Below are 14,682 nucleotides of genomic sequence, written 5' to 3'. Positions count from 1 at the left end.
AAGCTAACAATCCCTCAGGACTGATTTTGTTATGGTTACAAATAAACTCTAGTTCTCCACCAAGGCTTTACATGCTTATCATAGCCAACAACTGAGGGTCACCCACCTTAAATATCCCTATACTGCATTACAATCAGGGTCACAGGTGTCTGTCAGACATTTGTGACATTGCAGCCACAGAAAACAAACCAGAGCAATGTAATGCAATGTTTCTCACTCTAGAACTTGCAGCAGCTCCTGCCATGTATATGAAACGGGGAGTCGACTTGTGCTTGATTAGATTTGCAAATATGTCTCATGGGTGAGGCTTTGGCTATGTACCCTCAGGTCCCTACTTCTTTCTGTCACTTTGCTTGTTGGGAGCACATTCTGAATCTAAAGACAGGATTTAAGGATCAGGATTGCTTTTTTCCACTAAATCCAGAACCATAAGAAATAGTTATGAGATGCAAGTTATACTGAAAAGTCCCTCTCTTTATTAGGCAATACTGACTTATTCGGTGTGCCCTGAGACACTGTTGGTCAAGGCTGAAATTTATAGCAGGATTACATCCTAAGAGCAATAATAACTTGGCTCACATACCTGTAAAATGTAGCCTTAAAAATGGTGCTGGTGATGCCACTACTGCCACACAAATCATAGAAACTTTGATTAATGTACTCCCAATTGTAATATATAAGGATGCTTGAAGTCATGGTGGAGTTTGGTGTTAAAGCTCTCAGTCTGCTGCCTCTTGCCTTCCGAACTTCTTGAAAATGTCTGATATCCTTACACTTTACGATAGGGGGTGCACTATTTCCTATACCTTTGTATGAAAGGGGACAGAAGTCCAAAGTACTAGAGGGCTCTCATTCAGCAAGCACTTTTCCCCCAGTCTGGCTGTGGTCTGAACCTCGCTCTAGATTTAAAAATCCGGTGTGCGGTGCAGACCTATCAAAGACTTATCACCCTTTATCAAAGGGTGAACTTTCACTTTCCCTCACTGATTAATACTCCCACTAGTGGACTGTGGTGAGCTCTAATTTAACTCTTTGAAAAACATACTCCTAAGAGAGAAAATAAACAAGCTGCTCTGTAGCCCACCCTAGGGCCAATATGAGAAGCCTGACTGCCATATTAGTGAGTATTGGACACTCACATACAATATGATGGAAAAGGCACTGAGTTTGCCCAGTAGTAGTAACCCATTGCAACCAATTAGATGTTTGCTATCCAACAGGTGACCAGTAAATTCTACCAGCTGATTGGTAGCTATGGGTTGCTGTATATGGCAAACATAATGCCTTTTATTACATAACCCCTCATGTCTCTTATTCGGAAGAAAGAGAAGGTGCCAGTAGGTAAGACTGTTTTGTTCACTTCTCCCTGATTGCAATCTCAAAAACCAACAGTATTGCCTTTATGCAGTAGCATACAAACATCACACCATTCATATATTTGTACACGTCCCAATCACTGCAGTGCCATTACAATTGTAACCTATACTGTACTGAAGGCGAATATCTAATATCTCAACAACCATTTTATGTTGTATATGAAAAAACAAAGCTCATTTAGAGGCAATTACCTTGTAGCGCTTGTGTTAGTGCTGAATGAGGATTTCAGTGGCTGGGAGATCCAATTAGCACAGATAATAAGACACCAACTTGGGGATTTTTAAAATCCAAGGTTTGTAACTTTTGTTCTCTGTACCAAACTATCATCTCACTGCTGAGCTACTGACTGAAAAGCCCAAATTAGATTAGATCTTACGGACAATATATCAGGGGATAATCACATTTATTTTTATAAACATATGGTGTTACTTGGTGGGGGTGGGTATTGGATGTTTAAAAAAAAAAAAATAAATAAAAAAAAGTATATATATATATATATATATATACACACATTTATATATATATATATATATATATATATATATATATATATATTTTTTATTTTTTTTCATATCTATTATATACACACACACACACATTCCTTTAAAGGTTACGGTAATGAAGGATTACTCAATCCTTCTGTGAAGAACTTGTATAGGGCGTTATATTCAGTGAGGCAGGTGTCACTGCTCTGATACAGTGCTACATTGCTATTATCATTTATAATAATGTATAAAAAATGTATTGATCTATTAGTCAACAGAAACAAAAATATTTTTTTAATAAAAATAGACATTTCATATTTTCTTCAAAATTATAACATCTCTGCCAAAGTAAATAAACATTGTAGCTATATGAATGATGCAAAACAAGTGGACAATTAATATGTATATAACACCATCACTTGCAACAGACTTTTTGGTCCTTGCTTGGACCTGTAGTACTGGTTTTCCTGGATTTGACATAAAAATATACTTGAACAGATGGAGATCCACACCCAGAGTACTTTATTATAAAATCATGGCTTTACACAATATTTCAGGTCACTACTTAAGAAAGTGTCCTGATGATCGGTTATGCAGGTCATGATATTATAATAAAGTGAACACAGGCTGGGACTGGCAATCTGTGGGTTCTGGCAAATGCCAGAGGGGCTGCTGTAAGACTCCATAGACACTCACTATTTATTTATTGAAACCCCAGCAAATCCCTTTATCTAAAACTAGCTTTGGTTACTGGGCTATAACATCTAGCATCTGTTATTATGTACTGGTGGTGGGAATATACATCAATATCATTCTACCTCTGCTTTTACACTGGCGAGCTGAGACCCGAGCAGGACACTTACTCAGGCTGTAGGATCATTGCTGGGAAGGTGCTGAAGTCATTAGGAAAGATGATTGATTTCTGTACATAATTTTACCTTTTCATTCAAAATATATCCAGACAAATATCCTTCTATGTTGCATGTTCATCACACGGCTCTTTAAGACTATTATGGCAACAATCAGTCAATTACAATCAATCAGACCCATAAATCTGTTCATGTATTTGGTGTGAAGTTCACAGAAAAACGCGTTACTGTGTATTGTAAACTTTTCAGTTTCTTCCGAAGGAACTTGTATTAGCAATGTGTTTCGTTATACACCAAAAAAAGAACAAAATAGTCTAAGGACAAAGTATCCTGCGACATCAGATATACCCCCCCCGTGATATAGGAGTTCAGTGTAACCACTTCTATGCACGGTATTGCTGGCCACTCCGGCAGAGAAGGGGTTAAGAGATACATACACTGCCAACACAGTTATAAAGCTTTTTTTCTTACCTTGATGTATTGGAATAATTGTTGTTTTTCACTCTCTCAAGCCCCAGATGGAACCCCCCAAGGGTACCCCCTGGCACTCAAGAAGTCAAAAACGTTAAATCTGGAAAGAGAGTAAAGCTTTATCTTTCTAGAAACGGTCGTCTCAGAAAATGCTGTGTGCAGAACACTGAAATCAGTTTGATGGCTGAATACCTTACCTTGCAGCATTATTGCTAATGCAGTCCTTTCAGCATCAGAAAAATAGACCTAAGATTCTCAGGAAGGTGCCAACTGCATCATTTAGTGTATATAGTAAAGCCAATAGACAACATTAAAAAAAGCAAAAGCAACAGGGAATATCATCCTCGACCATCTGTCTATGCCATTCACATCAGTCAAATCAGGAATCTTAATTTTAATCTGAGATGCCCTTCTCCTTAAGCGCCCCTTTTTGTGAACCACGTGCCTATCTAAAGTGCTTCTGCTGTACATATCTCTGTTGGCCACCGGCTTGCGGTACTGGATGCTTGCGCTGTCGTATGAGAACATGGTGGCTCTTGGGTCGCTGATGCTTGTTAGCACTTCCGAGCCGCTGACTTCATTTCTTAGTTCGAGAGTTGTAAGGAGAATGTTTCCGTGAGCGTCGACCTGCAGAACAAAATAAAAAGGGCATTGTTCATGACAATTATTTTTATTACGTTATGTGTTTAGGACCCATTCAACAGCTTCAATGAAAGTATACAGTAGACTTAGTTGCAGTGTGATACTAGTGTTAGTGGTGTAATATGCATCACAATGGGGGTTATGTAATAAAAGGCACTATGTTTGCCCAGGAACAGTAACCCATTGCAACCAATCAGTAGGCAGCATTTACTGGTCACCTGTTTAAAAGCAAACATCTTATTGATTGTTATGGGTTTCAACTCCTGGACAAAATGCTTTTTATTACATATGGGGGAATGTTTTGGGGGAAAATTTCCCCCTTGTACCCCTAAAATATTGTCTTTCACCAGTGTGTCTAGGAAAGCTTGTATCAAACACTTAAGCAATGTAAAGCCTACTACAGGTATGGGACCTGTTATCCATAATGCTCGGGACTTGGGGTTTTTCCCAGATTGTGCATGGGGCACAGGTGAAGACGGAAAAGAAAGCGCAGGACAGCGGAAGGGTTTAATCAGTAAATCCTAAAATGCAAAACAAAGTTTCATGCCCTCACACAGTTCCCAACAAAAACAGCTTTAGTGTTCAAAAATGCTACAATTTAGATGATAATACACCATACGAATAATTTAGCATTCTCGCCTGAAGCAATGAAGGTGTTTCTATCACTGAGTTGGGAATTACATCTTAAACTATGAGCATGAAACACAGCCATAAACATAATAGCTCTGGCACAACAGTTGTTTCATTTTGAATATTTGCTGTTAAGGTTATTATTAGCTTTGCTAAACTACAAGAAGTCTTTTTCTCAATTGTTTTAGCCTCTAAATGCTATCCTGGCGTTCCAATCCTATAATGTGTTTTTCCTCATTAACAGATATTGTTTGCCCAAATGGCAAATATGAAAGATCTACTGATTATATCAGTTATTATTATTATAGAAAGTCACTATCCACAAGAGAACTAGCAGTCAGAACAATTACATGAGCTAAGGACACAGTTCCCTCAAAGAAGAGCAAAGTATTAGTGATAGGGATTAGGCAGCTCCTTATTAGTTACACATTCTGCTGAGAGTCATTACCAATCAGTTTCCCTTGAACAGTATGAGCGATAAAAGGAAAACGCCACCCAAATAAAGAAAAAATGACATTAACATAATGACAGACAAATGTAACTCCAAGTAAATTTGCAATATTCTCATTCATTACAATCATGTCAGATGTGTACAGTATGTGCTATGGAGCAGCATCCTACAATTATCTGCACTGATTGCCCTTACAGGTATGGGATCTATTACACCAAATGCTTGGAACCGGGGTTTTTAAGGGATGTTCCTGTAATTTAGATCGGCATACCATAAGTCTCCTAAAAAAAACATTTATTCATTAAATAAACCCAGTAGTTTGCCTCCAATATGGATTGTTGCAGCCCAGTTACTATCAAGTACAAGCTACTGCTTTATTATTACAGAGAAAATGTAGTAATTTTTCAAAATTAATTGCTTCAAATAAACTCTATGGCAGATGGCCTTCCCGTATTTTGGAGCTTTCTGGATAACAGGGTTCCGGATAGGGGATTCCAAACCTGTACTACTGAAATTTGAAACATTGGGTTCTATTATTGATAGTGAGCTCTTTTAAAGGGCTTAGATGGCAATCCTATTTATGACAGACCTAAGGAAAAAAAACTCCAACAATATAAGTAGAATATGTAAAAATAATATGTAGTTGTGATGAATAACATATTGGATTAGTATGTAAGGGGGTGAAAAGGATTTCGCAAAAGTTATTTTGGGGCAATTACCGAGTTCTGCCACTAGACGGTAGTGTAGAGTTTACAAACTCAAATTCAAAATCTCAAACTTAAAATCTCAAATTCAAAATATGGCTTGACTTTGCCTTGGACAACTCACATTGACTTCTATATAAACCCACAAGCTTTTAGATGCTGAAGTTTTACATTTGAGCTTCTAGGTTTTTTGCACTTAAAAAATACCAGAAATTTGAGTAGTTGAACCATATTTCGAACTGTGCCAATTTTAGCTCTAAAAAAAATCATTCGAATGTTGATAAATCACCTCCTTACTGTGTGAACCAGATCAGGACAGTGAGCATGGGCAGCTAAAAGCCCCACTGATTAGTGGGTGGGTACCCTGCCAGTTAGGGTTGACATGAATAGGAAAGGGTATTGTTAGGCCCAGCAGAATCCTGTATTGAAATCTGTTTTTCAAAAACACAAACAGATTTTTCAATATTTAATTTTGAAACTTCACATGGGGCCAACCATATTCTTCATTTCCCAGGGTGCCACAGCCATGTGACTTGTGCTCTGATAAACTTCAGTCACACTTTACTGCTGAGCTGCAAATTATAGTGATCTCACTCTCCTCCCTGCAGCCAATCAGCAGAACAATGGGAAGGGAGCAAGATAGCAGCTCCCAGTAGGTATCAGAATAGCACTCAATAGTAAGAAATCCAAGTCCGGTTATTCACTAAACACAGGAAACAATACTACCAACATGGCCTAGAAACTATAAATAAAACACTACCCTTATGGTCAGGATCTCAGTTAGTGACTTGCTGGGCTCCTGATAACATTGTTTCATAAGAACCAAAAACTGCCACAGACAGGTTCTGTTGAAAGATTCGCAAATTTTTCGGCGAAGCGAAACGGGATAATTTCGCTCATCACTAGTTTTGGCCAGTCAGTTAACTGGGTTGCTTTCCAAGGTTTTCTGGGCTACAAATATAATTGCCAGATCTGAGTTCATCCATAGATCTAATAATATTTAGAATCTACTGTACAGCGCTGTGTACATAAGTAGCGCTTTATAAATAAAGATATACATACATACAATCAGTCATAATAATATACGAAATTCTCTATACCTGAACTTTGTTCATTTCCAGCTTTGTCTTTTCATTATTTGCTTTTTCAGCCTTTTCTGCTGCTTTCTTCTGAAGCTGAGGACCTTTACCAAAGAATATATAGTTGACAAAGGCATATTCCAGCAAAGCTAAGAACACAAATACGAAACATCCCATCAGATAGATATCTATAGCTTTCACATAGGGGATTTTGGGCAGAGTCTCTCTGAGATGAGTGCTGATCGTTGTCATGGTCAGTACAGTTGTTATCCCTGTGAAGGCAATCACATGAGCATTATTATAAATGTTAACACACATAATAATATATCACTTTATTAATAAATAACACATAGTAATACAACAGTGTAAGTATAGGTATTATAAAGTCTTTATAAAGCACCAACATATTATTTCCTATTTCTGAAAATTACAAAATACAGTGGTAAAAATATAGACAATAAGGACATAGATGTCTCGAAGGTAACTGGCACAATCTAGGCAACTAACGCCTGGCACAAAAGGGATTGGATGATTACAATACAATTCTAAGGGGTGTGATTTTAGCAACAACGGCACACATTGCTCAAAGCTCCAAAATGTGATCTTTATGATCTGTATCAGTGGCTCAGGAGCAACAGGGTGCTCGCTAACTAGTGAAGGGCGAAATGTTTCACCAGGCATGGATTCGCGGCGAATTTCTGCGTTTCGCCATTGGCGGATTGTTTGGCGAAACGGATAAAAAAATTCGCCATAGAAAAATTCGCCACATGTCCAAAAATTGTCGCGCGACAAAATAATAGCCGGGGGCGACACAATAATAGCTGCGGGCGACAAAAGAATAGTGGGCGACATTTTTTTTGATGTGTGACATTTTCGCCGTTTCGCGAATTTTCCGCTGTTTCATGAATCTTTTGAAAGATTCGCTCAACACTATCTTTAACCATTTGGATGTTGCTTCCAGTGGCCTCAAAGCAGGTGCTTTTTTAAATTTCTGGCTTAGATGCAAGTTTTAGTTGCAAAAAAACAAAATGTACTGCCAAACAGAGTCTCCTGTAGGCTGCCAGTCCATATAGGGCTACCAAATAGCCAATCACAACCCTTTTTGGCACCCCCAGGTACATTTTTTCGTACTTGTGTTGCTCCCCAACTGTTTTTAAATTTGAATGTGGTTCTCGGATAAAAAAAAGGATGAGGACCCCTGATCTAAGTGTTAACAACATTATCAAGGACAAAATGTATGGGGAGGGGGAGAGGAGTATGGTATATAATTATTCATAATGCAGAATGGAACTTGTCTTTAGTTTTCTGCAATGGTTAATAAAGTGGCACATAAAAGGATTTTGGGGGGCTGAGGAACCTTCCCAAGATGGCTTATTTCAATCACCAGAGACAGACCTGTAAGTATGTATGAGTGAGCATATGTAATAGAATACAATACCTAAAGCAACTCTTGCAGCCGACGCATCGTAATTGATCCAGAAGGAGACCCATGACAGGATAGTAATCAATGTAGAAGGCATATAGGTTTGCAAAATGAAGTATCCAATATTTCTTTTCAGGCGAAAACTAAGCGACAGCCGAGGATAGGCACCTGTGGTAGAAAGAAAAGCGCTGTAAGCAAAGCATGGCAGCCGGCCCCAGAATGAGTTCCGCCGCGCAGGATGCTTACCAGTGGAGAAAATGACGTTCCTTGAAACCATTTTATAGTCGATAATAGAAAACTGAGGCAGCTCAATCTTTTCAACTCCTGTGATGGCTTTGTCCCCTCCGTTCCAGTAAAACTTGATGTCATCTGTCGTGTAGCCATCTGGTATGAGAGAACACAAGGTAGGGGTTAAACTTTCATTCACTTTTAGGCAGGGAAGAGTCAGCTGATGTGTTTTTTTCTGGTCAGTTCTAAGCAAAGCAACATAACACGACTTTCCTAATTTCGCTTAAATGGGTGGTTTATTCCTGGCAACTTTTCAATCAGTCTTTTTTAATTTCTTATAATTTTAAAATTGTCTTTTTAATCTCCCTCTTTCCAGTTGTCGGATGGACCCTTAGCAGCCAAAAAAACTATTGTTCTATTAGGCTACAATTTTATTGTTGTTGCTCATTCGTCTTCCTTTCTATTAAGGACCTGTCCCGTTCATCTATCAGCCTCTTATTCAAACCACTGCCAGGTTGCTGGGCCCTAGCAACCAGTTTGCTGCTAAAATTGCAGAGCTGCCAAAGAAAAAGCTAAATAATTTAAAAAACCATAAAAAATATAAAATGAAAACTACAATCACAATTTGGAATAGGAATGTCTACATCACACTAAGGGACACATTTACTAATCAATTTTAAGAAAAAGTTGATTTTTTTTTACTTCTAGATATTTTCCAGATTTACGATCTCACCGCCCCCGGACCCGCTCCTGCGCTCAGAAGGTAAGCGCTGGGGAGCGGGGGGGGGGGGGGGGGGGCATCCAGGAGCCGCCTCAGGCGGCGATATGTCCAGAATCGCCCCTGAAGGTAATCACCTCATTGTTTTCTGTTTCACCCAGTTTCAAAGGGAAGGTAATCACCTCATTGTTTTCTGTTTGAACCAGTTTCAAGGGGAACTTAATCCCATCATTGTTTTCTATTTTACCCAGTTTCAAGTGAAACTTAAATACATTATTGTTTTCCAAGAATGAGTGCCAGTGCTCCTAAAATGGCTGCTGGAGCAATTCCTGTTTGGGAAAAATAAAGAGGATTCATGGAAACAAAAGTTTGTTTAATATAAATACAATGATCTCATTTAATTCGAATTTATACCATGTAGAGTTTATACAACTTTTAAGGCCAGGAAAAAACTAATTTTAGTAAATCAGCCCCTAAACGTTAATTTTCTTACAACTGAAGCCAATTGGCCGACTGAGCAGCAGGTAGTACTATTGTTTTAATGGCAGTGTAAATCTGCTAATATCTTGATTATGAAAATGATTGTAAATTGTAAAGGTGCTTAGAAAAAAAAGCACTGAGCAATATTACATTCATTTGTTTTCAGAGTTCCCATTTCCTTTATGGCATGATCTTGAAGGCAGTTTTCTATGTATAGTATGTATAGTTGTCATGTACTGTTGCACCATCAAATTGCTGTCATCATCTATATTTTGTGAGTTGTAGTCACATTCTACCTCTTAGCCTGTTCATCTGGAGGTCTGGATACTCTTAAATTAGACTGATGTTGTTAAGAAGACAAATGGAGTTACATAGTAACATTGGCAGATCTTTCCTTGTTCCAGTACCTCATAACAACAAACCATCAGTTAGCTTTAGTTGCTTTAGTTGGCACACTGTGGTCAGATTAGTGGCAGAAAACATCTCATAAGTGATGGGACAGAGGTAAACATTTGGATCTCCATACCTTAAGTATACTAAGAAATCATTTAAACATTGAGAATAAACCCAATAAAATTGTTTTGCTTCTTTTGCTTCCAAAAAGGATTAATTCTATTTTAGTTGGAATCAAGTACAAGGTACTATTTTATTATTACAGAAAAAAAGGAAATAATTTTGAAATCAAATTTTAATTATTTGATTAAAATGGAGTCTATGGGAGATGGCCTTCCTGTAATCTGGAGCTTACTGGATAATGGGTTTCCAGATAATAGATGCCATACCTGTATATGCACTATATGGAAGAAGTGGATCAGTTTAGCTCTAAGGAGTTATGTGGAACGTTATGTGAATTATTTATATTATTTTCCAGTAAAAGAGAAGAAGGAACACGTTTCAGAAGTAAAATTGTGAGATGACATTTTCCTCTCGCGCTAACATGGACTTCCCAGCAACGTGTAGGCACTCAGTAGCAATTTGATGCTTTTGCTTGCATGGCTAGTGATGTGTAATGACACTTTGGCTTACAAGGATGTGTGCAACAGAAGCCATCGATGGCAATCAACATATTGTTACAGACAGATGGGTGTCTCAGGTAAATCTGTCCTGTCTTCTTCATCTTCTTCCTCTGGGTGTCACAAAACACATCATTTGTGCCTGCTTAGCCCCATGATAAATAAGCACCTGCTGCTGCCTGCTAGATAAGATCAAGCGACATCAAGAGCTTTTTCTGTTGTAGAGTTGTTACTATATTGTTTATTAGCATTATTATAACTGAGGAATAAAGGAGCACCTAAAGCCCGAATTTGAGATGCAAATGTCACTTTTATTGACCAGGGAAGATGTGTAGGGAACACTTTCCGAGTGGGGTTGCCTCACCTTCAAAATGCATCCAAATCGGGGGGCGCAACTCTGTTGCATCTATTGATACATCCCGCTGTGAAAGCTCTTGAGCTACCTTCAGGTCCAAGGTGGCAGTAGCTTCAGGGTTCCCCAGTATTAATATGGGTAGTTGCACACCAAAGGGGTTGTTCACCAATATTTTAAGACAATTTGCAATTTTTTTTTTTATTATTTGTGGTATTTTAATGATCTTCACTTTTTGTTCAGCAACTCTCCAGTTTGGAATTTTAGCAGTTATCTGGTTGCTAAGGTTTAAAATATCTTAGCAACCAGGGAGTGGCTTGAAAGAGAGAGCAGCAGCTGCAAGGGCAAACAAGGTTTTGAGCTGTATTAAAAGGGGCATAGATTCACGGGAGGAGGGGGTTATTCTTCCCCTTTACAGAGCGCTGGTAAGGCCCCATCTAGAATATGCTGTTCAGTTTTGGTCTCCAGTGCTCAAACGGGACATTATTGAGTTAGAGAGGGTCCAGAGAAGGGCAACTAAGCTGGTAAAGGGTATGGAAAGTCTCAGTTATGAAGAAAGACTGGCCAAGTTGGGTTTGTTTACACGGGAGAAGAGGCGCTTAAGGGGTGACATGATAACTATGTATAAATATATAAGGGGATCATATAATAACCTTTCTAATGTTTTATTTACCAGTAGGTCCTTCCAACGGACACGAGGGCACCCACTCCGTTTAGAAGAAGGGAGGTTCCATTTAAATGTTCGGAAAGGATTTTTTTACTGTGAGAGCTGTGAAGTTGTGGAATTCCCTCCCCGAATCAGTCGTACTGGCTGATACATTATATACTGTAGCTTTAAGAAGGGGCTGGATGGATTCTTAGCAAGTGAGGGAATACAGGGTTATGGGAGATAGCTCTCAGTACAAGTGAGGGAATACAGGGTTATGGGAGATAGCTCTCAGTACAAGTGAGGGAATACAGGGTTATGGGAGATAGCTCTCAGTACAAGTGAGGGAATACAGGGTTATGGGAGATAGCTCTCAGTACTAGTTGATCCAGGGACTGGTCTGATTGCCATCTTGGAGTCAGGAAGGAATTTTTTCCCAAATTAGAGAGGCTTTAGATGGGGTTTTTTGCCTTCCTCTGGATCAACTTGTAGTTAGGCAGGTTATATATAGGCATTATGGTTGAACGTGATGGACGTACGTCTTTTTTCAACCTAACTTACTATGTTACTATGAATAAGAGCAGGCCTGAATATAAAAATAAGTATTAAAAAGCAACAATAACAATAAAATCGTCTCACATAGTTGGGGTTGCTGGGGTTCAAATTACCTTAGCAACCAGGGAGTGGTTTGAAATAGAGACTGGAATATGAAGAGGAGAGCGAGGGCCTGAATATAAAAATATGTAGTAAAATGTAACAATAACAATAAAAACATCAGTGACCCCCATATGAAAGGAGAGAGTCAAAAGAGTTAAAAAAAAAAAACTATAAAAAAAAATAAATACCAGCTGAAAATTGCTTAGAATTGGCCATTCTACAACATAGTAAAAGATAAGCTTTAATCAGAAAGAGCAGGATGGAGGCTTTTGCAGCCATGTGGAAGTTCAGGAGTGTCTTTTGAAAGTACCTTTATGCACCTCAATATACACTTTACTTTGGGTCTATTTTTTAGCACCTACACTTGTGGGCGTGTCCATATATGACCCCTTTAGATTTGGGGGAGAGACTAGTTTGGGGTCCAAGATATTCTTGAAACTACAGCTAGATGACTGATGTAAGTATTTCTATATAATTTCTATGCCCTTTTATTTGCTGGTTTCTGTTATGAAATGCATCCAATTCTAACTTTGTTTTAGGGGGTAGGGAAGTACTGTTTTGTTTCTTTTGCCTTTCTAAGCATTATTTCAATCACTCAACTCATTAAACCATAATATAACAATAATAACATAAGATAAAGCCTTTTTAGCAGAATATGTGTAAAACACTGAAGGCATCAGAGTACGACAGTAAAGGCATAATAATAATTTCTATGCTCATCTCTCCCAGCTATACACAAAGCAGAATCATAAGTGGGTTATAGGAGTTTATGTTCCTACAAAGTATTGTTCTCACTGCCAAAGTAGACAGAAAAACTCAGGGTGTCATTAAATGTGATTCCCTAACAATACATCTGGCAGGATAACAGAGAAAATCAAAGCTCAATCCTTTCTCTCTGTATGCGGCCAGCAACAAAGCTCTGCAGGACAGAATCTATTTCCCTGAGGCATACATACCATTGTGTAGTACCAGAATCCCCCTACAGTGCCTGTGTACTTTATATAATGCAGAGAAAGCTTGATTAAAACGCAAGGCCTGACGTCAGGCCGAGCTGCTCGCTTGAAATCGCCAATTGTGCACTCAGGAGCGAAATTAAATAATCTATACAAGATGTGTTGGAAATACATCTCAGGCAATGGATTTGCAATGGGTTGAGTATGGGATGAACTACTCTAAACAAAAAAGTTAGGAACATTTGACTGAAAATATACTGAAAGCACATTCTATTATAGATAACACAAGGTAATTGTAGGCTGAAAGAAAAATATAGATTTCTAGCACATTTCAAGAACAGAGTTGCCTTTAGTGGTGGTGATGCCAGGGGCAACAGTCTGTTCAAGGCAGCATTATTTATACAAAGCAGCATTATGTATACTGGAAGTATTATTTATACAAAGCAGCATTATTTATACTGGCAGTATTATTTATACAAAGCAGCATTATTTATACTGGCAGTATTATTTACACTGTGCAGGCTTATGACCATTTAGCAGTTGCTTACCCCCAACTTTCCCCTTAAAAAACTGATGGTTAATAGCACCTCCCTATGTTAAGAAGCCAGATATAAAGCTAGCACCGTCTTCAAAAATCAGCAATAACTGTTGTTAATATATCTGTATGCAAGTATAGAAATGATGCCTTCTCTAATGTTCCCTACAAGTAGTCCATATAGAAAATATACAGTAAGGACTTGCAATTTTAAGACAGTAACATACTTTATTTTTACAAAGATATGACGGTTTTTTGCCAGAGGTTGTAGGCAGAATTTCTAGGTGGTGGTCTATTTTGGGGCAGTTTCCAGTTCATAAGTAGAATTCAGTTGTATACATACAGTTCTCTGTTTAGGTCAATCTTGAATTTCTCTGTCTTAAAATAACAAACAAATAAAAAGCTAAATGTGAGCTTAGAACATTCTATCATTGTAAATTTGTATTCAAGCACATTTTTCTGTACGGTTTATCTATGATACTAGAGCCTTCCTGCCTTCCTTCCTCCCTCACTCCCTCTCTCCATCTTTACCTTTTTATTTCTAGTTCGTTGTTTCTTTTTTTGTTCTCTTTCTTCTCTTGTTTATTCATATCTGACTACTTATAACAAGACTGTGCAATAGCAGATTTGTTTTTTAGAAGGCCCAGCCCTTACATGAATAAAAATTCTAAGGATAAACAGAATAATCTCCTCTGACACATTAATACTTGCTTCCTTCTGCCTCAATGAAAATGATTGTTGGGGATAACTCCGTTGCCAAGAGGAGAGCTGCAAGCTCAGATCAGTGATCTTCAAAATTGATTATTTACATAATCTCCATGAGACAAACTTGCATTTGGTTAGATTTCATCTGGTTTTCTGCTAGGTTGGGTAACAGAAATTAATGTCTTAACGTTATAAATATTTAGCTTTCTAGGTATATGCAAACAACATTTAAATGTGCAAAAGAATAAAAGTAATTGAGTTAGG

At 38.1% G+C, this 14,682-nt stretch overlaps 1 protein-coding gene across 1 annotated transcript in view; it reads right to left on the bottom strand.

Moving 5' to 3' along the window:
- Window positions 1-2,141: 2,141 nt before the first annotated feature.
- The window catches only part of gabrb1 (gamma-aminobutyric acid (GABA) A receptor, beta 1), a 221,227-nt gene continuing 208,686 nt past the window's right edge, over window positions 2,142-14,682 (bottom strand). Inside the window, exons 6-9 of the mRNA XM_012955692.3 lie at window positions 8,378-8,515; window positions 8,147-8,299; window positions 6,730-6,980; window positions 2,142-3,829 (exon numbers count right to left, since the gene is read on the bottom strand). Of these exons, the coding sequence (XP_012811146.2) occupies window positions 3,482-3,829; window positions 6,730-6,980; window positions 8,147-8,299; window positions 8,378-8,515 (890 nt within the window). The 3' untranslated portion in view covers window positions 2,142-3,481. The remainder of the gene's footprint in view (window positions 3,830-6,729; window positions 6,981-8,146; window positions 8,300-8,377; window positions 8,516-14,682) is intronic.

This window comes from Xenopus tropicalis, chromosome 1 (assembly GCF_000004195.4).
Source record: "Xenopus tropicalis strain Nigerian chromosome 1, UCB_Xtro_10.0, whole genome shotgun sequence".
Taxonomy (NCBI): domain Eukaryota; kingdom Metazoa; phylum Chordata; class Amphibia; order Anura; family Pipidae; genus Xenopus; species Xenopus tropicalis.
Note: the sequence above shows the minus strand (reverse complement) of the source record. Positions and strands in the feature narration are given on the sequence as shown.